Below are 27,229 nucleotides of genomic sequence, written 5' to 3' on the forward strand. Positions count from 1 at the left end.
TACGTTAACATACCAGGCACGTTCTCAGTTGGTTATTTATGCCTCATATAACGTACACTTATTCAGCCTGTTCACTATTCTTTATTTATTTTAAATTGCCTTTCAAATGTCTATTCTTGGTGTTGGGTTTTATCAAATAAATTTCCCCAAAAAATGTGACTTATACTCCAGTGCAACTTATGTTTTTTTTCTTCTTTATTATGCATTTTCGGCCGGTGCGACTTATACTCCGAAAAATGCGGTATTTGAATGACTCTTACCATAATATGTTACGTTAACATACCAGGCACGTTCTCAGTTGGTTATTTATGCCTCATATAACGTACACTTATTCAGCCTGTTGTTCACTATTCTTTATTTACTTTAATTTGCCTTTCAAATGTATATTCTTGGTGTTGGCTTTTATCAAATAAATTTCCCCCAAAAATGTGACTTATGTTTTTTTTTTCCTTCTTTATTATGCATTTTCAGCATGTGCGACTTATACTCCGGTGCGACTTATACTCCGGAAAATACGGTACAATATATACCATGCACAATATTCCAGTATATGTGAGTGCTGCAGCATAAAATAGAGAGTAAATCCAGCAGAAAATAGAAAACGGGAGTCAAGTGGCTTTCGCTGCGGGAGACGTATTTACCTTTTTCCTGATGTACGGCAGCACCGGTCGTCAAAGACGTGACTGTGCGATCTGCTTCTTTGACCCTCCCAGATGCAGAATGACTCCACCATCTCCGCCTCGGAATCCCCTCGGCTGCCGGCCGCCATGACGTTCCCCAACGCCAGCGGCAACGCCAGCGGCAACGCCAGCGGCGAGGGCGCCGTCTTCCAGCCCTTGTCCCTGTTCAGTGTGCTGACGCTCACCCTGCTGGCCATGCTGGTGGTGGCCACCTTCGTGTGGAACCTGCTGGTGCTGGTGACCATCCTGCGGGTGCGCACCTTCCACCGCGTGCCCCACAACCTGGTGGCCTCCATGGCCATCTCCGACGTGATGGTGGCGGCCCTGGTGATGCCGCTGAGCCTGGTCCACGAGCTCAACGGGCGCCTGTGGAAGCTGGGCCGCGTGCTGTGCCAGGTGTGGATCTCCTTCGACGTGCTCTGCTGCACGGCCAGCATCTGGAACGTGACGGCCATCGCGCTGGACCGCTACTGGTCCATCACCAGACACCTGGAGTACACGCTGAAGACGCGCAAGAAGATCTCCAACGTGATGATCGCCCTCACCTGGCTGCTGTCGTCCATCATCTCCTTGTCGCCGCTCTTCGGCTGGGGCGAGACCTACTCCGAGGGCATGAAGTGCCAGGTGAGCCAGGAGCCGTCCTACACCATCTTCTCCACCTTCGGGGCCTTCTACCTGCCGCTCTGCGTGGTGCTCTTCGTCTACTGGAAAATATACAAGGCGGCCAAGTTCCGGATCGGCTCCCGCAAGAGCAACACCATCACACCCATGGCAGAGGTATCAATATTTCACACTCCATCATTCCCCGCCGCTTTGTCTGCACATCTCTCGCGCAGGATGATTTACGGCAGAGGCGACTGACCCGCGGATCTCTGTTGCTATGCAATTATTCATATTTCCACTGATGAAGCTATTTCGCCGTTCATCAGCACAAGGACAAATATCCTGCTCCTCTCCTCCCTGTTGTGAAGGAGCGTAGGCAGGAGGATATAAATATCAGCATCTTTCAGGGCCTTTGTGCACCTTGCTGCTTCTTGCCCGGCTCCAATCCGCATCCAGTCGTCTATTTCAGTCTCGTCAGGCAGCGAAATACAAAAGTAGCAACAAAAATAGGAACGTTTGCAAATGAAAAGAATGACATTGGGAAACAAATTTTAAAAGTTAGTTTATGTCATTTGGGGGAGGGTTACTAATATTTTTGCTTGGATGCTAATCATTCAAAACGTATTTTGGTTGCAAATCTTTTTTTATTGTCGTTTTGTTTGTTTCAAATCGTTTTGGTTCATCCTTCATCCCTCCATCATGGATGTTTCTACATCCTGCCATCCCACCATCATAGATGTTTCTACATCCTGCCATCCCTCCATCATGGATGTTTCTACATCCTGCCATCCCTCCATCATGGATGTTTCTACATCCTGCCATCCCTCCATCATGGATGTCTCTACATCCTTCCATCCCTCCATCATGGATGTCTCTACATCCTTCCATCCCTCCATCATGGATGTTTCTACATCCTTCCATCCCTCCATCATGGATGTCTCTACATCCTTCCATCCCTCCATAATGGATGTTTCTACATCCTTTCATCCCTCCATCATGGATGTTTCTACATCCTTCCATCCCTCCATCATGGATGTTTCTACATCCTTCCATACCTCCATCATGGATGTCTCTACATCCTGCCATCCCTCCATAATGGATGTTTCTACATCCTTTCATCCCTCCATCATGGATGTTTCTACATCCTTCCATCCCTCCATCATGGATGTTTCTACATCCTTCCATCCCTCCATCATGGATGTTTCTACATCCTGCCATCCCTCCATCATGGATGTTTCTACATCCTGCCATCCCTCCATCATGGATGTTTCTACATCCTGCCATTCCTCCATCATGGATGTCTCTACATCCTTCCATCCCTCCATCATGGATGTCTCTACATCCTTCCATCCCTCCATCATGGATGTTTCTACATCCTTCCATCCCTCCATCATGGATGTTTCTACATCCTGCCATCCCACCATCATAGATGTTTCTACATCCTGCCATCCCTCCATCATGGATGTTTCTACATCCTGCCATCCCTCCATCATGGATGTTTCTACATCCTGCCATCCCTCCATCATGGATGTCTCTACATCCTTCCATCCCTCCATCATGGATGTCTCTACATCCTTCCATCCCTCCATCATGGATGTTTCTACATCCTTCCATCCCTCCATCATGGATGTCTCTACATCCTTCCATCCCTCCATAATGGATGTTTCTACATCCTTTCATCCCTCCATCATGGATGTTTCTACATCCTTCCATCCCTCCATCATGGATGTTTCTACATCCTTCCATACCTCCATCATGGATGTCTCTACATCCTGCCATCCCTCCATAATGGATGTTTCTACATCCTTTCATCCCTCCATCATGGATGTTTCTACATCCTTCCATCCCTCCATCATGGATGTTTCTACATCCTTCCATCCCTCCATCATGGATGTTTCTACATCCTGCCATCCCTCCATCATGGATGTTTCTACATCCTGCCATCCCTCCATCATGGATGTTTCTACATCCTGCCATCCCTCCATCATGGATGTCTCTACATCCTTCCATCCCTCCATCATGGATGTTTCTACATCCTTCCATCCCTCCATCATGGATGTCTCTACATCCTTCCATCCCTCCATAATGGATGTTTCTACATCCTTTCATCCCTCCATCATGGATGTTTCTACATCCTTCCATCCCTCCATCATGGATGTTTCTACATCCTTCCATACCTCCATCATGGATGTCTCTACATCCTGCCATCCCTCCATAATGGATGTTTCTACATCCTTTCATCCCTCCATCATGGATGTTTCTACATCCTTCCATCCCTCCATCATGGATGTTTCTACATCCTTCCATCCCTCCATCATGGATGTTTCTACATCCTGCCATCCCTCCATCATGGATGTTTCTACATCCTGCCATCCCTCCATCATGGATGTTTCTACATCCTGCCATTCCTCCATCATGGATGTCTCTACATCCTTCCATCCCTCCATCATGGATGTCTCTACATCCTTCCATCCCTCCATCATGGATGTTTCTACATCCTTCCATCCCTCCATCATGGATGTCTCTACATCCTTCCATCCCTCCATAATGGATGTTTCTACATCCTTTCATCCCTCCATCATGGATGTTTCTACATCCTTCCATCCCTCCATCATGGATGTTTCTACATCCTTCCATACCTCCATCATGGATGTCTCTACATCCTGCCATCCCTCCATAATGGATTTTTCTACATCCTTTCATCCCTCCATCATGGATGTTTCTACATCCTTCCATCCCTCCATCATGGATGTTTCTACATCCTTCCATCCCTCCATCATGGATGTCTCTACATCCTTCCATCCCTCCATAATGGATGTTTCTACATCCTTTCATCCCTCCATCATGGATGTTTCTACATCCTTCCATCCCTCCATCATGAATGTTTCTACATCCTGCCATCCCTCCATCATGGATGTTTCTACATCCTTCCATCCCTCCATCATGGATGTCTCTACATCCTTCCATCCCTCCATCATGGGTGTTTCTACATCCTTCCATCCCTCCATCATGGATGTCTCTACATCCTTCCATCCCTCCATAATGGATGTTTCTACATCCTTTCATCCCTCCATCATGGATGTTTCTACATCCTTCCATCCCTCAATCATGGATGTTTCTACATCCTTCCATCCCTCCATCATGAATGTTTCTACATCCTTCCATCCCTCCATCATGGATGTTTCTACATCCTTCCATCCCTCCATCATGGATGTTTCTACATCCTGCCATCCCTCCATCATGGATGTTTCTACATCCTTCCATCCCTCCATCATGGATGTTTCTACATCCTTCCATCCCTCCATCATGGATGTCTCTACATCCTTCCATCCCTCCATCATGAATGTTTCTACATCCTTCCATCCCTCTATCATGGATGTTTCTACATCCTTCCATCCCTCCATCATGGATGTTTCTACATCCTTCCATCCCTCCATCATCAATCAATCAATCAATCTTTATTTATATAGCCCTAAATCACAAGTGTCTCAAAGGGCTGCACAAGCCACAACGACATCCTCGGTACAAAGCCCACATAAGGGCAAGGAAAAACTCATCCCAGTGGGACGTCGATGTGAATGACTATGAGAAACCTTGGAGAGGACCGCATATGTGGGTAACCCCCCCCCCTCTAGGGGAGACCGAAAGCAATGGATGTCGAGTGGGTCTGACATAATACTGTGAGAGTCCAGTCCATAGTGGATCCAACATAATAGTAAGAGTCCAGTCCATAGTGGGGCCAGCAGGACACCATCCCGAGCGGAGACGGGTCAGCAGCGCAGAGATGTTCCCAGCCGATGCACAGGCGAGCGGTCCACCCCGGGTCCCGACTCTGGACAGCCAGCACTTCATCCATGGCCACCGGACCTGTGCCCCCCCCCCCCTCAAGGAAAAGGGGAGCAGAGGAGAAAATAAAAGAAACGGCAGATCAACTGGTCTAACAGGGGGGCTATTTAAAGGCTAGAGTATACAAATGAGTTTTAAGATGGGACTTAAATGCTTCTACTGAGGTAGCATCTCTAATTGTTACCGGGAGGGCATTCCATAGTACTGGAGCCCGAATAGGAAACGCTCTATAGCCCGCAGACTTTTTTTGGGCTCTGGGAATCACTAATAAGCCGGAGTTCTTTGAACGCAAATTTCTTGCCGGGACATATGGTACAATGCAATCGACAAGATAGGACGGAGCTAGACCGTGTAGTATTTTATACGTAAGTAGTAAAACCTTAAAGTCACATCTTAAGTGCACAGGAAGCCAGTGCAGGTGAGCCAGTATAGGCGTAATATGATCAAACTTTCTTGTTCTTGTCAAAAGTCTAGCAGCCGCATTTTGTACCAATTGTAATCTTTTAATGCTAGACATAGGGAGGCCCGATAATAATACGTTACAGTAGTCGAGACGAGACGTAACGAACGTCATGGATGTCTCTACATCCTTCCATCCCTCCATAATGGATGTTTCTACATCCTTTCATCCCTCCATCATGGATGTTTCTACATCCTTCCATCCTTCAATCATGGATGTTTCTACATCCTTCCATCCCTCATCATGAATGTTTCTACATCCTTCCATCCCTCCATCATGAATGTTTCTACATCCTTCCATCCCTCCATCATGAATGTTTCTACATCCTTCCATCCCTCCATCATGGATGTTTCTACATCCTTCCATCCCTCCATCATGGATGTTTCTACATCCTTCCATCCCTCCATCATGGATGTTTCTACATCCTGCCATCCCTCCATAATGGATGTTTCTACATCCTTCCATCCCTCCATCATGGATGTTTCTACATCCTTCCATCCCTCCATCATGGATGTCTCTACATCCTTCCATCCCTCCATCATGGATGTTTCTACATCGTGCCATCCCTCCATCATGGATTTTTCTACATCCTCCCATCATGGATGTTTCTACATCCTTCCATCCCTCCATCATGGATGTTTCTACATCCTTCCATCCCTCCATCATGAATGTTTCTACTTCCTTCCATCCTTCCATCATGGATGTCTCTACATCCTTCCATCCCTCCATCATGGATGTTTGTACATCGTGCCATCCCTCCATCATGGATGTCTCTACATCCTTCCATCCCTCCATCATGGATGTCTCTACATCCTTCCATCCCTCCATCATGGATGTTTCTACATCCTTCCATCCCTCCATCGTGGATGTCTCTACATGCTTCCATCCCTCCATCGTGGATGTTTCTACATCCTTCCATCCCTCCATCATGGATGTTTCTACATCCTTCCATCCCTCCATCATGGATGTTTCTACATCCTTTCATCCCTCCATCATGGATGTTTCTACATCCTTCCAACCCTCCATCATGGATGTTTCTACATCCTTCCATCCCTCCATCATGGATGTCTCTACATCCTTCCATCCCTCCATCATGGATGTTTCTACATCGTGCCATCCCTCCATCATGGATGTTTCTACATCCTCCCATCATGGATGTTTCTACATCCTTCCATCCCTCCATCATGGATGTTTCTACATCCTTCCATCCCTCCATCATGGATGTTTCTACTTCCTTCCATCCCTCCATCATGGATGTCTCTACATCCTTCCATCCCTCCATCATGGATGTTTCTACATCCTTTTATCCCTCCATCATGGATGTTTCTACATCGTGCCATCCCTCCATCATGGATGTTTCTACATCCTTCCATCCCTCCATCATGGATGTCTCTACATCCTTCCATCCCTCCATCATGGATGTTTCTACATCCTTCCATCCTTCCATCCCTCCATCGTGGATGTCTCTACATGCTTCCATCCCTCCATTGTGGATGTTTCTACATCCTTCCATCCCTCCATCATGGATGTTTCTACATCCTTCCATCCCTCCATCATGGATGTCTCTACATCCTTCCATCCCTCCATCATGGATGTCTCTACATCCTTCCATCCCTCCATCATGGATGTTTCTACATCCTTCCATCCCTCCATCATGGATGTTTCTACATCCTTCCATCCCTCCATCATGGATGTTTCAACATCCTTCCATTCCTCCATCATGAATGTCTCTACATCCTTCCATCCCTCCATCATGGATGTTTCTACATCCTTCCATCCCTCAATCATGGATGTTTCTACATCCTTCCATCATGGATGTTTCTATATCCTTCCATCATGGATGTTTCTATGTCCTTCCATCCCTCAATCATGGATGTTTCTACATCCTTCCATCATGGATGTTTCTACATCATTCCATCATGGATGTTTCTACATCCTTCCATCATGGATGTTTCTACATCCTTCCATCCCTCCATCATGGATGTTTCTACATCCTTCCATCCCTCCATCATGGATGTCTCTACATCCTTCCATCCCTCCATCATGGATGTTTCTACATCCTTCCATCCCTCCATCATGGATGTTTCTACTTCCTTCCATCCTTCCATCACGGATGTCTCTACATCCTTCCATCCCTCCATCATGGATGTTTGTACATCGTGCCATCCCTCCATCATGGATGTCTCTACATCCTTCCATCCCTCCATCATGGATGTCTCTACATCCTTCCATCCCTCCATCATGGATGTTTCTACATCCTTCCATCCCTCCATCGTGGATGTCTCTACATGCTTCCATCCCTCCATCGTGGATGTTTCTACATCCTTCCATCCCTCCATCATGGATGTTTCTACATCCTTCCATCCCTCCATCATGGATGTTTCTACATCCTCCCATCATGGATGTTTCTACATCCTTCCATCCCTCCATCATGGATGTTTCTACTTCCTTCCATCCCTCCATCATGGATGTTTCTACATCCTTCCATCCCTCCATCATGGATGTTTCTACATCGTGCCATCCCTCCATCATGGATGTTTCTACATCCTTCCATCCCTCCATCATGGATGTCTCTACATCCTTCCATCCCTCCATCATGGATGTTTCTACATCCTTCCATCCCTCCATCGTGGATGTCTCTACATGCTTCCATCCCTCCATTGTGGATGTTTCTACATCCTTCCATCCCTCCATCATGGATGTTTCTACATCCTTCCATCCCTCCATCATGGATGTTTCTACATCCTTCCATCCCTCCATCATGGATGTCTCTACATCCTTCCATCCCTCCATCATGGATGTCTCTACATCCTTCCATCCCTCCATCATGGATGTCTCTACATCCTTCCATCCCTCCATCATGGATGTTTCTACATCCTTCCATCCCTCCATCATGGATGTTTCAACATCCTTCCATTCCTCCATCATGAATGTCTCTACATCCTTCCATCCCTCCATCATGGATGTTTCTACATCCTTCCATCCCTCAATCATGGATGTTTCTACATCCTTCCATCATGGATGTTTCTATATCCTTCCATCATGGATGTTTCTATGTCCTTCCATCCCTCAATCATGGATGTTTCTACATCCTTCCATCATGGATGTTTCTACATCATTCCATCATGGATGTTTCTACATCCTTCCATCATGGATGTTTCTACATCCTTCCATCCCTCCATCATGGATGTTTCTACATCCTTCCATCCCTCCATCATGGATGTTTCTACATCCTTCCATCCCTCCATCATGGATGTCTCTACATCCTTCCATCCCTCCATCATGGATGTTTCTACATCCTTCCATCATGGATGTTTCAACATCCTTCCATTCCTCCATCATGAATGTCTACATCCTTCCATCCCTCCATCATGGATGTTTCTACATCCTTTCATCCCTCCATCATGGATGTTTCTACATCCTTCCATGATGGAGGGATGGATGTTTCTACATCCTTCCATCCCTCCATCATGAATGTCTCTAAATCCTTCCATCCCTCCATCATGAATGTCTACATCCTTCCATCCCTCCATCATGGATGTTTCTACATCCTTCCATCCCTCCATCATGGATGTCTCTACATCCTTCCATCCCTCCATCATGGATGTTTCTACATCCTTCCATCCCTCAATCATGGATGTTTCTACATCCTTCCATCATGGATGTTTCTATATCCTTCCATCATGGATGTTTCTATGTCCTTCCATCCCTCAATCATGGATGTTTCTACATCATTCCATCATGGATGTTTCTACATCCTTCCATCATGGATATTTCTACATCCTTCCATCCCTCCATCATGGATGTTTCTACATCCTTCCATCCCTCCATCATGGATGTCTCTACATCCTTCCATCCCTCCATCATGGATGTTTCTACATCCTTCCATCCCTCCATCGTGGATGTCTCTACATGCTTCCATCCCTCCATTGTGGATGTTTCTACATCCTTCCATCCCTCCATCATGGATGTTTCTACATCCTTCCATCCCTCCATCATGGATGTTTCTACATCCTTCCATCCCTCCATCATGGATGTCTCTACATCCTTCCATCCCTCCATCATGGATGTCTCTACATCCTTCCATCCCTCCATCATGGATGTCTCTACATCCTTCCATCCCTCCATCATGGATGTTTCTACATCCTTCCATCCCTCCATCATGGATGTTTCAACATCCTTCCATTCCTCCATCATGAATGTCTCTACATCCTTCCATCCCTCCATCATGGATGTTTCTACATCCTTCCATCCCTCAATCATGGATGTTTCTACATCCTTCCATCATGGATGTTTCTATATCCTTCCATCATGGATGTTTCTATGTCCTTCCATCCCTCAATCATGGATGTTTCTACATCCTTCCATCATGGATGTTTCTACATCATTCCATCATGGATGTTTCTACATCCTTCCATCATGGATGTTTCTACATCCTTCCATCCCTCCATCATGGATGTTTCTACATCCTTCCATCCCTCCATCATGGATGTTTCTACATCCTTCCATCCCTCCATCATGGATGTCTCTACATCCTTCCATCCCTCCATCATGGATGTTTCTACATCCTTCCATCATGGATGTTTCAACATCCTTCCATTCCTCCATCATGAATGTCTACATCCTTCCATCCCTCCATCATGGATGTTTCTACATCCTTTCATCCCTCCATCATGGATGTTTCTACATCCTTCCATGATGGAGGGATGGATGTTTCTACATCCTTCCATCCCTCCATCATGAATGTCTCTAAATCCTTCCATCCCTCCATCATGAATGTCTACATCCTTCCATCCCTCCATCATGGATGTTTCTACATCCTTCCATCCCTCCATCATGGATGTCTCTACATCCTTCCATCCCTCCATCATGGATGTTTCTACATCCTTCCATCCCTCAATCATGGATGTTTCTACATCCTTCCATCATGGATGTTTCTATATCCTTCCATCATGGATGTTTCTATGTCCTTCCATCCCTCAATCATGGATGTTTCTACATCATTCCATCATGGATGTTTCTACATCCTTCCATCATGGATATTTCTACATCCTTCCATCCCTCCATCATGGATGTTTCTACATCCTTCCATCCCTCCATCATGGATGTCTCTACATCCTTCCATCCCTCCATCATGGATGTTTCTACATCCTTCCATCCCTCCATCATGGATGTTTCTACTTCCTTCCATCCTTCCATCACGGATGTCTCTACATCCTTCCATCCCTCCATCATGGATGTTTGTACATCGTGCCATCCCTCCATCATGGATGTCTCTACATCCTTCCATCCCTCCATCATGGATGTCTCTACATCCTTCCATCCCTCCATCATGGATGTTTCTACATCCTTCCATCCCTCCATCGTGGATGTCTCTACATGCTTCCATCCCTCCATCGTGGATGTTTCTACATCCTTCCATCCCTCCATCATGGATGTTTCTACATCCTTCCATCCCTCCATCATGGATGTTTCTACATCCTCCCATCATGGATGTTTCTACATCCTTCCATCCCTCCATCATGGATGTTTCTACTTCCTTCCATCCCTCCATCATGGATGTTTCTACATCCTTCCATCCCTCCATCATGGATGTTTCTACATCGTGCCATCCCTCCATCATGGATGTTTCTACATCCTTCCATCCCTCCATCATGGATGTCTCTACATCCTTCCATCCCTCCATCATGGATGTTTCTACATCCTTCCATCCTTCCATCCCTCCATATCGTGGATGTCTCTACATGCTTCCATCCCTCCATTGTGGATGTTTCTACATCCTTCCATCCCTCCATCATGGATGTTTCTACATCCTTCCATCCCTCCATCATGGATGTTTCTACATCCTTCCATCCCTCCATCATGGATGTCTCTACATCCTTCCATCCCTCCATCATGGATGTCTCTACATCCTTCCATCCCTCCATCATGGATGTCTCTACATCCTTCCATCCCTCCATCATGGATGTTTCTACATCCTTCCATCCCTCCATCATGGATGTTTCAACATCCTTCCATTCCTCCATCATGAATGTCTCTACATCCTTCCATCCCTCCATCATGGATGTTTCTACATCCTTCCATCCCTCAATCATGGATGTTTCTACATCCTTCCATCATGGATGTTTCTATATCCTTCCATCATGGATGTTTCTATGTCCTTCCATCCCTCAATCATGGATGTTTCTACATCCTTCCATCATGGATGTTTCTACATCATTCCATCATGGATGTTTCTACATCCTTCCATCATGGATGTTTCTACATCCTTCCATCCCTCCATCATGGATGTTTCTACATCCTTCCATCCCTCCATCATGGATGTTTCTACATCCTTCCATCCCTCCATCATGGATGTCTCTACATCCTTCCATCCCTCCATCATGGATGTTTCTACATCCTTCCATCATGGATGTTTCAACATCCTTCCATTCCTCCATCATGAATGTCTACATCCTTCCATCCCTCCATCATGGATGTTTCTACATCCTTTCATCCCTCCATCATGGATGTTTCTACATCCTTCCATGATGGAGGGATGGATGTTTCTACATCCTTCCATCCCTCCATCATGAATGTCTCTAAATCCTTCCATCCCTCCATCATGAATGTCTACATCCTTCCATCCCTCCATCATGGATGTCTCTACATTCTTCCATCCCTCCATCATGGATGTCGCTACATTCTTCCATCCCTCCATCATGGATGTCTCTACATCCTTCCATCCCTCCATCATGAATGTCTCTACATCCTTCCATCCCTCCATCATGGATGTCTCTACATCCTGCCATCCCTCCATCATGGATGTTTCTATATCCTTCCATCCCTCCATCATGGATGGTTGAATACCGTATTTTTCAGACTGTAAGGCGCACTTAAAATCCTTTCATTTTCTCAAAACTCGACAGTGCGCCTTATAACCTGGTACGGAATAAGTCTGGTTGTGCTTACTGACCTCGAAGCTATTTTTATTTGATACATGGTTAAAGTTAAAGTACCCATGATTGTCACACACACACACACACACACTAGGTGTGGGCGAAATTATTCTCTGCATTTCACCCATCACCCTTGATCACCCCCTGGGAGGTGAGGGGAGCAGTGAGCAGCAGCGGTGGCCGCGCCCGGGAATCATTTTTAGTGATTCAACCCCCAATTCCAAACCTTGATGCTGAGTGCCAAGCAGGGAGGTAATGGGTGTAATGATAAGTGTGACCGGTAGATGACAGTCAATCATAATAGAGCGGCCGTGCCAGAAACCTGAGGGTTGCAGGTTCGCTCCCTACCTCTTGACATCCAAATCGCTGCCGTTGTGTCCTTGGGCAGGACACTTCACCCTTGCCCCCGGTGCCGCTCACACTGGTGAGTGAATGATAGGTGGTGGTTGGAGGGGCCGTAGGCGCAAACTGGCAGCCTCGCTTCCGTCAGTCTACCCCAGGGCAGCTGTGGCTACAAATGTAGCTTACCACCACCAAGTGTGAATGAATGATGGGTTCCCACTTCTCTGTGAGAGATTTGAGTATCTAATAATAGAAAAGCGCGATATAAAATCTAATCCATTATTATTATTATTATTAGACTGCAATATGATGGCAGTAAACACCAAAACTTTAAATGTTCCATTGAAAATATAGAACATTACACATGGCGCTCGAAAATCTATCAAAAATGTTTTAGTACGACTTTGGTAAGCTATGAAGCCGGAACCCCTGATGGATTGTATTGTGCTTCAACATACCAGTATTATTATGGTGTGTGTATAAGGTAAGACATTATCTGGCATTTTGTTTCGCAATATTATGCAAAACCAACTTTTCTTAACTTCTGATACCTGCTGATCTGTATTTGGGATCTGCATAGCTCGGTTGGTAGAGCGGACGTGCCAGCAACTTGAGGGTTTCAGGTTCGATCCCCGCTTCCGCCATCCTCGTCACTGCCATTGTGTCCTTGGGCAAGACACTTTACCCACCTGCTCCCAGTGCCACCCACACTGGTTTAAATGTAAATTAGATATTGGGTTTCACTATGTAAAGCGCTTTGAGTCACTAGAGAAAAGCGCTATATAAATATAATTCACTTCACTTCATAAGTCCTGAAAATGTGCGCGCGTCCGCAATTGTAGTCCGGGCCAACACCGTAGTCGATAAGCTTCTTGTTATGGGACATTCATCTTCCGCTGTTGCCATTTCTAATATAAAGTAGTGTAAAGTTCTTACTTATATCTGTCAGTAAACTCGCCATGAAAGTGCTAAAACATACCGGTGTAGTGAGTTTACATTATTCACCCAAGGAACTTTAGTTATTAGAGAGTTCCGGTCGGATGTTTTTTTTCATGGGACACATTTCCGGATGAGGAGATGCTGCTCCGTTATTGATTGAAGTAAAGTCTGAATGTCATTAAAACAGTTAGCGCCATCTTTTGACACTTCTTCCACTTCCGTCCTTGCATGCTACACCGCTACAACAAAGAGAAGAAGCTGTCGAAGGTGAGCCACGTAAATAAGACCGCCCACAAAACGGTGCATCTTGAAGAGACTGTCAGAAAGTGACTTGAAGATGATGTGTAAAACATCATCTATGCAACATTTTGACCAAAGAACCACCATTACATGTTATGTAGACCACAAGCAGTGCGCTTTATATTCCAGTGCGGAAAATACGGTATATTTTGGTTGCATATCTTTTTATGGGGTTGCAAAAAAATGTTTTTGTTAAAAATAATTTTTGAGTTACAAAAAAAAAAATTGGGTTTGGATATCGTTTTTGGATCAAAATATATATTTTTTTGGGGGGTTGCTAATAATTGTTATGGTTGCAAATGTTTTTGTTAAAAATCATAGTTTGGTTGAAAGTCATTTTTGGGGGCTTACAATCTGTTTCGGTTGCAAATCTTTTACATTGCAAATCAAAAGGATTTGCAATTGGGTATTTGTTATGGTTACAAATATATATATTTTTTTGTGTTACAAATATTGTTTTGGTTTTGAATACTTTTTTGGTTAGTTTAGTAGTATTTTCCCTATGCTGAAGTCTTGTTTTGTTTATAGCACCACTTGCCTCCTTTTGTTTACATTCCGTTTCTGAGAGCTGTTGGTAATCTGCAAATCTTTTAAACTGCAATTGAAAAGGATTTCCAATTGAGTATACATTTTTTCTGGTTACAAATATATAAATATTTTTTAAGTTAAAAATGTTTGCTTGAGTTTAAAAAAAAAAAGTTTTGTTATAAATCGTTTTGGGGTTTTTTGGTTGAATATATTTTGTTGCAAATCTTTTTTGGGGAGTTGCAAAAAAAAATTTGGGTTGAAAATGTTTTGAGTTACAAATCTTTTTATAGTTGCAAAAAAATGGGGGTTGGATATCTTTTTTGGATCAAAATATACCTTTTTTTTTAGCTACAAATAATTTTTTGGGGTTGAAAATGATTTTCATGGTTGCCTTTTTTTCTTACAATTCATATTTTGGTTGAAAGTCATTTTTGGGGTCTTACAATCTGTGTCTTGGTTGCAAATCTTTTAAATTGCAAATCAAAAGGATTTGCAATTGGGTATTTTTTATGGTTACAAATGTTATTTTTTTTGAGTTACAAATATTTTTTTGGTTGTGAATACTTTTTTGGTTAGTTTAGTACTATTTTTCCTGTGCTGAAGTTAATAGCGCCACTTGCCCCCTTGTGTATACATTCAGTTTCTAAGAGCTGTTGGTACCTTTATTGATATTGGCCCAACCATAGATTTGTTACAAAAAATTATTACCAAAAAGATATATTTCAACAACAAAAAAATATTTCCAACCAATAAAATTATTTTAATTCAACAAATATTTGCAACCAAAAAATTATGTAAAACACCAGAAAAAATAATTTGGAACCAACCAGAAATATTTTTGTAACCAAAAAAATAAGTTTTGTACTTTGTAACCCAAAAATATTTAAAGTAAAGAAAAAAAAAAAAGATCTTCAACCAAAACTAATTTGTAACTTAAAAAAGATTTGCAGACCAAATACTATTATTAGTAATATATTTTTTATGACCAAAAATAAAGATTCTCAACTGAAAAAAAATTGCAAAAAAACATTTGTTACCCAGAAAAAAATGTGCAACCCAAATATTGTTTGAAACCCCCCCACCCCCCAAAAAAATTAACACAAATGCCATTTGCGACCAAAAAAAGACTTGCAACCCAAAAAGAAACATTTATAACACAAAAAAGATCTGCAAAATAAATAAAAAGTTTGTAACCCCAAAAAAATGTTTTGTAACCAAACAAAAGATCTGAAACCAAAAAAAAATTTGCAACCCAAAAATTGTTTGTAACCCCCCAAAAATTTTCTACACAAATACTATTTGTAACCGAAAAAATATTTGGAACCAAAAAATTATGTAAAACACCACAAAAAAGGATTGTGAACCAACCGAAACTATTTTTGTATCCAACAAAAAAAAAGGTTTGTAATTTTGTAACCAAAACATATTAGAAGTAAAAAAACAAAAACAAAAAAGATCTGCAACCAAAACCAATTTGTAGCCGAAAAAACTTTTTGCAAACCAAATACTAATAGTAATATTAGTATTTATATACAGTATATATTATAAAATTAAATTAAATATTTGCTACCAAAAAAAGATTCATAACCAAAAAAAGACCTGCAACTGAAAAAAAATAGCAAAAAGAATGTTTGTAACCCAAAAGAAAGATTTTGTAACCAAACAAAAGATCTGCAACCAAAACCAATTTGGAACCGAAAAAATTATTTGGAAACCAAATACTAATAGTAATATCTTTTTTGTGACCACAAATAAAGATTTGAAACCAAAAAAAGATTCATAATTAAAAAACCCAAAACAAATATTGTTTGACCCCCCCCCCAAAAAAAACTTTAACAAAAATGCTATTTCTGACCGAAAAAAGATTTGCAACCCAAAACAAATGTTTTGTAACCAAAAGATCTGCAACCAAAATAAAGATTTGCAACCCAAAAATAGTTTGTAACCCCCCAAAAAGTTTCAACACAACTACTATTGGTGACCGAAAAAAGATTTGCAACTAAAAAAATACCCATTCATAACCAAAAAAAGATCTACAACTAAAAAATTACAACCAAAAAATGTTTGTAACCAAAAAAGGTGGCTAACCTAAAAAAAACTATTTGCAACCAATAAATTAATTTCATACAAAAAAATGTTTTCAACCAAAAAATTATTTGTTACAGAAAAAAAGGTTAGCAAACAAAAAAATGTTTACAACCCATATATCATTTGTGAAGCCCCCCAAAAATGTGTAGCCCAAAAATAAGATTACCAAAAAAGGATTTGCAATCCTAAAAAATATTTGCAACCAAAAATTGTTCGTAACCCCCCCACTCAACAAATGTCAACACAAATAGTATTTGTGACCAAAAAAATATTTGCAACCAAAAAAATCATTCATTACCAAAAAAAGATTTACAACTTAAAATAAATTACAACTAAAAATGTTTGTAACCAAAAAAGATGGTTTACTTCAAAAAAGATTTGCAAGCAAAAAATAATTTCTAACTGGGGAAAAAAATTATAAGCAACCAAAAAAAATTATTTGTAACTCCAAAAATATTTGCAACCCAAAAAATGTGTTGCCCCAAAAAACAACAAAAAGATTTGCAACCAACATATAACCAAATTCATTATTTTTGTTGACAAATCTTGTTCCGTGCAAAATTGCCTCTCTGTAGTAGAGAAGCCCTGGCAATGATTCAGTCAGTAAAACGTTTCAAAGGACAACTCGATTCCTGGAAAACTGCACAATAAGGGCTTTTTAAGTCCTCTCTATCCGGCATTAATGCACCTTAAACCTGAAAGACAGTCATTAGTTGTGCTTGAGTTCATCATTTGGCATCCGTCCGCCAGGAAGACCCATTGCTAGAATGAATTAGACCCGACTGTTAGCACTTTTAACTTCCAAAGAACAGATAATCGCTCACGCGGCAATTAAGGGCTCGATTGAACTTCTGCCTCCGGTCTGATTGCACCTGAAACCTCTTGGACTTGTGACTCAAGCTGTATTGACCAAGGCCAGGGGAGGACACAATGCATGAGATATATGCCATGGAGTTATATTTAAATATAAATAAATATTACTGCACAGTATTAGGATGTTTTTTCTTTTCATTGTGAAAAAATAATTTGTATTTGAAAGCTTTATTTTTTGTAATTAGAGCAAAAGAGCGAGAAAATCCTGCAGACTCCCTGCAATGATGCTAACTGACATGTCATTAACACTGCTGACTCATCGGTTTTGAAGTCGGGTAACAAAGGGATTCTGGACCAAATAATTTTAATATAAATTTCTTACTGAACATAACCTGTTTGAAATGGTTCCATTATCATTTTTATGCCAAATGATGTGATAAATATGGTTATCTCAAGAGGCTGCAATATACAAACCCCAAAACTAGTGAATTTGGCACGTTGTGTAAATGGTAAATAAAAACAGAATACAATGATTTGCAAATCCTTTTCAACTTATATTCAATTGAATAGACTGCAAAGACAAGATACTTAACGTTTCGAACTGGAAAACCTTGTTATCTTTTGCAAATATTAGCTCATTTAGAATTTGATGCCTGCAACATGTTTCAAAAAAGCTGGCACAAGTGGCAAAAAAGACTGAGAAAGTTGAGGAATGCTCAACAAACACTTATTTGGAACATCCCACAGGTGAACTTTGGGAACAGGTGGGTGCCACGATTGGGTATAAAAGCAGCATTATTCACATGTGACTAATATAAATAGAGTCTATTATACAGCATTATTCACATGTGACGAATATAAATAGAGTCTATTATACAGCATTATTCACATGTGACTAATATAAATACAGTCTATTATACAGCATTATTCACATGTGAATAATATAAATACAGTCTATTGTACAGCATTATTCACATGTGAATAATATAAATACAGTCTATTATACAGCATTATTCACATGTGAATAATATAAATACAGTATATTATACAGCATTATTCACATGTGAATAACATAAATACAGTCTATTATACAGCATTATTCACATGTGACTAATATAAATTGGTCTATTATACAGCAATAATATAAATACAGTATATTATACAGCATTATTCACATGTGACTAATATAAATAGTCTATTATACAGCAGTATTCAAATGTGACTAATATAAATACAGTCTATTATACAGCATTATTCACATGTGAATTATATAAATACAGTCTATTATACAGCATTATTCACATGTGACTAATATAAATACAGTCTATTATACAACATTATTCACATGTGAATAACATAAATACAGTCTATTACACAGCATTATTCACACGTGACTAATATAAATACAGTCTATTACACAGCATTATTCACATGTGATTAATATAAATACAGTCTATTATACAGCATTATTCACATGTGACTAATATAAATACAGTCTATTATACAGCATTATTCACATGTGACTAATATAAATACAGTCTATTATACAGTATTATTCACATATGAATAACATAAATACAGTCTATTATACAGCATTATTCACATGTGACTAATATAAATGCAGTCTATTATACAGCATTATTCACATGCGAATAATATAAATACAGTCTATTATACGGCATTATTCACATGTGACTAATATAAATACAGTCTATTATACAGCATTATTCACATGTGAATAATATAAATAGTCTATTATACAGCATTATTCACATGTGAGTAATATAAATAGTCTATTATACAGCATTATTCACATGTGAATAATATAAATACAGTCTATTATACAGCATTATTCACATGTGAATAATATAAATACAGTCTATTATACAGCATTATTCACATGTGAATAATATAAATACAGTCTATTATACAGCATTATTCACATGTGACGAATATAAATACAGTCCATTATACAGCATTATTCACATGTGAATAATATAAATACAGTCTACTATACAGCATTATTCACATGTGAATAACAAATACAGTCTATTATACAGCATTATTCACATGTGAATAATATAAATACAGTCTATTATACAGCATTATTCACATGTGACTAATATAAATACAGTCTATTATACAGTATTATTCACATATGAATAACATAAATACAGTCTATTATACAGCATTATTCACATGTGACTAATATAAATGCAGTCTATTATACAGCATTATTCACATGCGAATAATATAAATACAGTCTATTATACGGCATTATTCACATGTGACTAATATAAATACAGTCTATTATACAGCATTATTCACATGTGAATAATATAGTCTATTATACAGCATTATTCACATGTGAGTAATATAAATAGTCTATTATACAGCATTATTCACATGTGAATAATATAAATACAGTCTATTATACAGCATTATTCACATGTGAATAATATAAATACAGTCTATTATACAGCATTATTCACATGTGACGAATATAAATACAGTCTATTATACAGCATTATTCACATGTGAATATAAATACAGTCTACTATACAGCATTATTCACATGTGAATAACATAAATACAGTCTATTATACAGCATTATTCACATGTGACTAATATAAATACAGAATATTATACAGCATTATTCACATGTGAATAATATAAATACAGTTTATGATACAGCATTATTCACATGTGAAATAATATAAATACAGTCTATTACATTCAAGTACAGTCAAAAAGGAATATATGCATTATATATATGCTGTTTATGTCTAATATGGATGTTTATTTTTTTTGTTCAGTTCGGATAATTAACTTTTACTGCCCGAAACAAGTGAAAAGCTAGCATGTAAAATGTGTAAAATCCACACTATGCAACTTTCTTTTGGTAGGTTTTGCAGAAAAAAATGACTCCCTGGTCATTTTTAAGTACCCAAAATGTTCCCACACTGCAGACTTCAGCTTTTTTTTTTTTTTAGGGCTGGAAAATTTGCTGTTTTGTCCTGCTGCCATTTGTAAGTTAATGTAGCATACTAGTGTGTCTCTGGATAGGCGAGTATAAGCGCGTGCAGGTTGTGTGCCGAAAATAACAGAGCCAAAATAATGTCTGTTTATAGCGAGTGAGGAGGACTGAAACACACAAATAACCGTGGCGTTTTTAATCACGGTTATAGTAGCAAAACCGGTTAATCATCGCATCCCGAGTTGAGAGTAGCCTCGCGCAGCAGTCCCAGCTGCAGTCAGAACAGAGGAGACCCACAGTCTACAGAGATGTAAATGTTTCTTCACCTTCATTTTAATGTACAAAACCCAGAACCAGTGAAGTTGGCACGTTGTGTAATTCGTAAATAAAAAATATAATGATTTGCAAATCCTTTTCAACTTATATTCAATTGAATAGACTGCAACGATAAGATATTTAATGTTCCAACTGAGAAACTTGTTTTATTTTTGCAAACAATCATTAACTTAGAATTTAATGGCAGCAACACATAGCCAAAAAGTTGGCACAGGGGCATTTTTACCACTGTGTTACATGGCCTTTCCTTTTAACAACACTCAGTAAACATTTGGGAACTGAGGAGACCAATTTTTGAAGCTTTTCAGGTGGAATTCTTTCCCATTCTTGCTTGATGTACAGCTTAAATTGTTCAACAGTCTCTGTTGTGGTATTATAGGCTTCATAATGCGCCACACATTTTCAATGGGAGACAGGTCTGGACTACAGGCAGGCCAGTCTAGTACCCGCACTCTTTTACTATGAAGCCATGCTGTTGTAACACGTGGCTTGGCAATGTCTTGCTGAAATAAGCAGGGGCGTCCATTCCAAATGAGCTAACATTTGCAAAAAATAACAGTTTTCCAGTATCTTGTCTTTGCAGTCTAGTCAATTGAATATAAGTTGAAAAGGATTTGCAAATCATTGTATTCTATTTTTATTTACCATTTACACAACGTGCCAACTTCACTGGTTTTGGGGTTTGTAAAAGAAATCACTGCAACGTCCCAATCCCGTTGTTAATGTTAATGAGCCAGTCAATAGATTCGGTTTGTTTGTGATTGCCACAACTCTTCAGACTTTCTCAACAACAAAACAAAATGCATTTCAATCGAAAGAAAAAAACTAAGAATAACCAGAAGAAAGTTCATTTGGAGTTGTGATCATAATTAGCATTTTTTTCTCCATTTTTTTTTAATCTCTCTCATGAAGGAAGACAAAAAGTTGCAAGAATATCTTTGAATTTAAAAAGAGTTACAAAAAGAGACAACTGGAAATATATAAAACTGATTTTTGATTGGAACGTGTCATTTTGAAAATGCTTAAACGGAAATTAAAAGTGTGTTGGAGTTGGGGTGTTGATGGAGGGAACAGTGATAAAGTCATGTAAAATAATTTGTGTTAAAAAGGGGGAAGGTAAATATAAGAATATTCTTCCATCTGCTCCTTTCTGATCATGGAAATGTATAAGAAACAAAAAAACAATGAAAGTGTCAACTGTATATGGCTTGTATATATGCTTTTTCATGAAAGGAATAAAAAGAAATGATGAAATGATGAAGGAATTCTTTCCTGCAGCGCTCATTACAATCAATTATGCAAATGAGGCAAAGACATCATTCTACCGACTTTTAGGAAAGCCATGTTCATTTGTGTCTTCATTACAAAGTTTGTTTTGTACACGGAATGACAAACCACAAAACCAGTTTAGTTGGCACACTGTGTAAATCGTAAATAAATATATGGTCCGTAATATCATCAAAAGGTTCAGAGAATCTGGAGAAATCACTGCACGTAAGCGATATTACGGACCTTCGATCCCTCAGGCGGTACTGCATCAAAAAGCGACATCAGTGTGTAAAGGATATCACCACATGGTCTCAGGAATACTTCAGAAAACCACCGTCAGCAACGACAGTTTGTCTCTACATATGTAAGTGCAAGTTAAAACTCTACTATGCAAAGCCAAAGCCATTTATCAACAACACCCAAAAACGCTGGGCCCGAGCTCATCGAAGATGGACTGATGCAAAGTGGAAAAGTGTTCTGTGCTCTGACGAGTCCACATTTCAAATTGTTTTTTGGAAACTGTGGACGTCGTGTCCTCCGAAACAAAGAGGAAAAGAACCATCCGGATTGTTATAGGTGCAAAGTTGAAAAGCCAGCATCTGTGATGGTATGGGGGTGTATTAGTGCCCAAGACATGGGTAACTTACACTTCTGTGAAGGCACCATTAATGCTGAAAGGTACATACAGGTTGCCATTCAAGCAACGTTATCATGGACGCCCCTGCTTATTTCAGCAAGACAATGCCAAGCCACGTGTTACAACAGCTTGGCTTCGAAGTAAAAGAGTGCGGGTACTAGACTGGCCTGCATGTAGTCCAGACCTGTCTCCCATTGAAAATGTGTGGCGCATTATAAAGCCTAAAATACCACAACGGAGACTGTTGAACAACTTAAGCTGTACATCAAGCAGGAATGGGAAAGAATTCCACCTGAGAAGCTTCAAAAATTGGTCTACTTGTTAAAAGGAAAGGCCATGTAACACAGTGGTAAAAATGCCCTTGCCAACTTTTTTGCAATGTGTTGCTGCCATTAAATTCTAAATTAATGGTTATTTGCAAAAAAAAATAAAAAAATTTCTCAATTGGAACATTAAATATCTTGTCTTTGCAGTATATTCAATTGAATATAAGTTGAAAATGATTTGCAAATCATTGTATTCTGTTTTTATTTTTTTTTAAATGGAGGTTCTTTGTTATTGTGCTGTGACTTTGTTTATTAAAAAACGCACTAAAGTTCCCGCCCTGAAGAGAGAGCGGGGGCTTTTGCAAGAGCGTGAAGGACAAACTCAGTTTGTTTTGTATGCAAGTTGCAGCGCTCCGCAAACGCCGAACAAAAGCAAAGAAGTCCCCCTCGAGCCGTGACAAAAGACGAGGTCGACGATTAATCGGCGGCGTGCGTCTGCTCGCTTGTTGTGCGTTTGCGTGTCAGACAATGAGCGGTGTCGATCCGTCACGACGAGGGGTGTAACGGTACGTGTATTTGTATTGAACCGTTTCGGTACGGGGGTTTCGGTTCGGTTGTGTACCGAACGAGTTTCCACATTAACATATTAAGTAGCCGCCTCCACTTCCTTCTGCCTCTGTCTCTGTTAGTACTCTACACAGCACCCAGCATTGTCCCGCCCACGCAACCATCTGATTGGTTACAAACAGAGCGGTAACAGCCAATCAGCAGTGCGTATTCAGAGTGCATGTAGTCAGTGCTTAACGTTTGGCAGGTAAGCATCAAGCAGCGGACTCTCCCCAAATTATAATAAACACCTCCCAGTCAACTACTAGTAACATCACTTTGAACCCGTTGACCTTCTAGAAATATAAACTGCAGCTCAGCTCGCTCACAGTCCTGGCTTGAGGTGAAGGCTAATTCACTTTTAGTGTAACGTTAGCTAATTTTGCGGTGTATGTGTGTGTGTGTTACGGACAGCAAAGCCCTGTCTGTTTATTTCACTTTACCTTTTTCTGTGTTGATTGAGCTGTGTTGAAGCAGCAAAAAATGACATTATGTTAAAGGCCTACTGAAACCCACTACTACCGACCGCGCAGTCTGATAGTTTATATATCAATGATGAAATCTTAACATTGCAACACATGTCAATACAGCCGGGTTAGCTTACTAAAGTGCAATTTTAAATTCCGCGCGAAATATCCTGCTGAAAACGTCTCAATATGATGACGCCTGCGCGTGACGTCACGGATTGTAGAGGACATTTTGGGACAGCATGGTGGCCAGCTATTAAGTCGTCTGTTTTCATCGCAAAATTCCACAGTATTCTGGACATCTGTGTTGCTGAATCTTTTGCAATTCGTTCAATGAACAATAGAGACAGCAAAGAAGAAAGCTGTAGGTGGGAAGCGGTGTATTGCGGCCGGCTGCAGCAACACAAACACAGCCGGTGTTTCATTGTTTACATTCCCGAAAGATGACAGTCAAGCTTTACCATTGGCCTGTGGAGAACTGGGACAACAGAGACTCTTACCAGGAGGACTTTGAGTTGGATACGCAGACACGGTACCGTGAGTACGCATGCAGCTGCGGCTTCCAAACATTTGATCACTTGCCCATACGTGCGTGCCGCTATGTGCATGTCACGTACGTAACTTTGGGGACTTTGAGGAAATATATGTGCTGTATGAACTTTGGGGAGGTGAACGGTACTTTGGGCTGTGGGATTGAGAGTGTTGTGCAGGTGTTTGAGTTGTATTGGCGGGTTATATGGACGGGAGGGGGGGAGGTGTTTGTTATGCGGGATTAATTTGTGGCATATTAAATATAAGCCTGGTTGTGTTGTGGCTAATATATGTCTTGTGTTTATTTACTGTTTTAGTCATTCCCAGCTGAATATCAGGGCCCACCCGCCTCTCACAGCATCTTCCCTATCTGAATCGCTCCCACTGCCCTCTAGTCCTTCACTCTCACTTTCCTCATCCACGAATCTTTCATCCTCGCTCAAATTAATGGGGAAATCGTCGCTTTCTCGGTCCGAATCGCTCTCGCTGCTGGTGGCCATGATTGTAAACAATGTGCAGATGTGAGGAGCTCCACAACCTGTGACGTCACGCTACTCGTCTGCTACTTCCGGTACAGGCAAGGCTTTTTTATCAGCGACCAAAAGTTGCGAACTTTATCGTCGATGTTCTCTACTAAATCCTTTCAGCAAAAATATGGCAATATCGGGAAATGATCAAGTATGACACATAGAATGGACCTGCTATCCCCGTTTAAGTAAGAAAATCGCATTTCAGTAGGCCTTTAAATGAAGAGTTTCTGTCTCTGATAGTTGATATAATAATGTAACTGCATCATTAAGATGCATGAACTCCATGGTGTTCAGGGATGAATAGTCTCTCCTATTGCTATTGTACCATTTTTTCAGCTATAGTTACATTAATCATTAGTAATGGAGCAGCCTAGTTTTGAATGGCAGGGTCCCTGCTATCACATTTTGATAAAAATATAACATTTACATGATAAATAAACTACAGGCTTCCCAAATGCCGTAATAAATTAAGCATGATGAGTTGACTTGAAACTGTTTAATGTTGCACTTTTTATATGTAGAAGTTTTGTCATTTTATTTAATCTGAGCAACAACTTGAGGCAGTTTAATGTTGATTAACGTGGGCAGAATTATTATAGTGTTCCCAATGTTAAAAGGTTAAAGCCATTGTTTACAAATTTGCTAAATAACCAAAAAATGTATATTTTGTTGTTTTCTTACTGTACCGAAAAAGAACCGAACCGTGACCTCTAAACCGAGGTACGTACCGAACCGAAATTGTTGTGTACCGTTACACCCCGAGTCTCGTGGCGCTAATTGTGGACTCTGCTGCAGGTGAAGGAGGACGCTCAGCGGCCTCAGATGGTGTTCACCGTGCGCCACGCCACCGTCACCTTCCAGACGGACGGCGACACGTGGCGCGAGCAGAAGGAGAAGAAGGCTGCGCTCATGGTGGGCATCCTGATCGGCGTCTTCGTGCTCTGCTGGATCCCGTTCTTCATCACCGAGCTCATCGTCCCGCTCTGCTCCTGCGACATCCCGCCCATCTGGAAGAGCATCTTCCTGTGGCTGGGCTACTCCAACTCCTTCTTCAACCCGCTCATCTACACCGCCTTCAACAAGAACTACAACAACGCCCTGAGGAACCTCTTCTCCAGGCAGCGCTGACTGCCAACCGGATCTTCCTCCCGTGCACAAACTCCCAGCAGGGTGTCGTCTTCAAAGAGGGCCAGTAAATGAGTTCCTTCAGGAGACGTGCGTTCCGACTCCCCTGCTCATCCTCAAGCATGCGTGCAGCTGCCGGGGAAGTTGTTGCAAACATTTTCCGATGAAAGTGGGCGAGTGTTTAAAAGGACGGAACGAATTGAAGCGGCAAACTACCGAGGGAGTCGTTAGTGTACCAGCTAATGTTCGTTATGTGTACAGCATCAGGGTCGAGACGGAGTCTGACTGCTGCGACAGATGGCTGACAAAATGAAGGAAACTCCAAGGTTAAAACAGAACAAAGGCTGTTGAAATTCAGTACAATCCTCTGTCAAAAAGGTACGGTGTTCGAATCCTCCACCAATCTTAAAGGGGAGCTGCATTTTTTTTTTCTTCCAATTTTGTCTACCGTTCACAATCCTTAAGAGCAACAAGAACACATGTGGTTTTTGTTATTTTGCACTACAGCTGGGCCGATAACACGATAGTACAGGCCAAAAGTTTAGACACACCTTCTCATTTCAATGCGTTTTCTATATTTTCATGACTATTTACATTGTGGATCAGAGGTCCCCCAATCTTTTTGACCCGGGGGCCGCATTGGGTTAAAAAAAATTTGGCCAGGGGCTGGGCTATATATATATATATATATATATATATATATATATATATACAAAAATGATTCCCGGGTGTGGCCACTGCTGCTGCTCACTGCTCCCCTCACCACGCCCGGGAATAATTTATGTGTGTGTGTGTGTGTGTGTACGGTAGTCAAGTTTACTGTGGTTTATCCGTTATACAGTGCTCAGTACAGGGGGAAAGCGGAATATACGTAAACTCCCCTGAAGAGCAGGGAAACTTACGAAACCGGCTTGTAGGAAATGAAATAGCCTCGGTTTTTTTCCTGAC

At 40.9% G+C, this 27,229-nt stretch overlaps 1 protein-coding gene across 1 annotated transcript; it reads left to right on the top strand.

Moving 5' to 3' along the window:
• The first annotated feature begins 767 nt into the window (after window positions 1-767).
• On the top strand, window positions 768-26,901 carry htr5ab (5-hydroxytryptamine (serotonin) receptor 5A, genome duplicate b). The gene is made up of 2 exons (XM_061964784.2): window positions 768-1,457; window positions 25,952-26,901. Exons 1-2 carry the CDS (start codon window positions 768-770, stop codon window positions 26,282-26,284), a joined length of 1,023 nt encoding a protein of 340 aa, XP_061820768.1. The 3' UTR covers window positions 26,285-26,901.
• Window positions 26,902-27,229: the final 328 nt, after the last annotated feature.

This window comes from Nerophis lumbriciformis, linkage group LG07 (genome assembly GCF_033978685.3).
Source record: "Nerophis lumbriciformis linkage group LG07, RoL_Nlum_v2.1, whole genome shotgun sequence".
Classification (NCBI taxonomy): Eukaryota; Metazoa; Chordata; class Actinopteri; order Syngnathiformes; family Syngnathidae; genus Nerophis; species Nerophis lumbriciformis.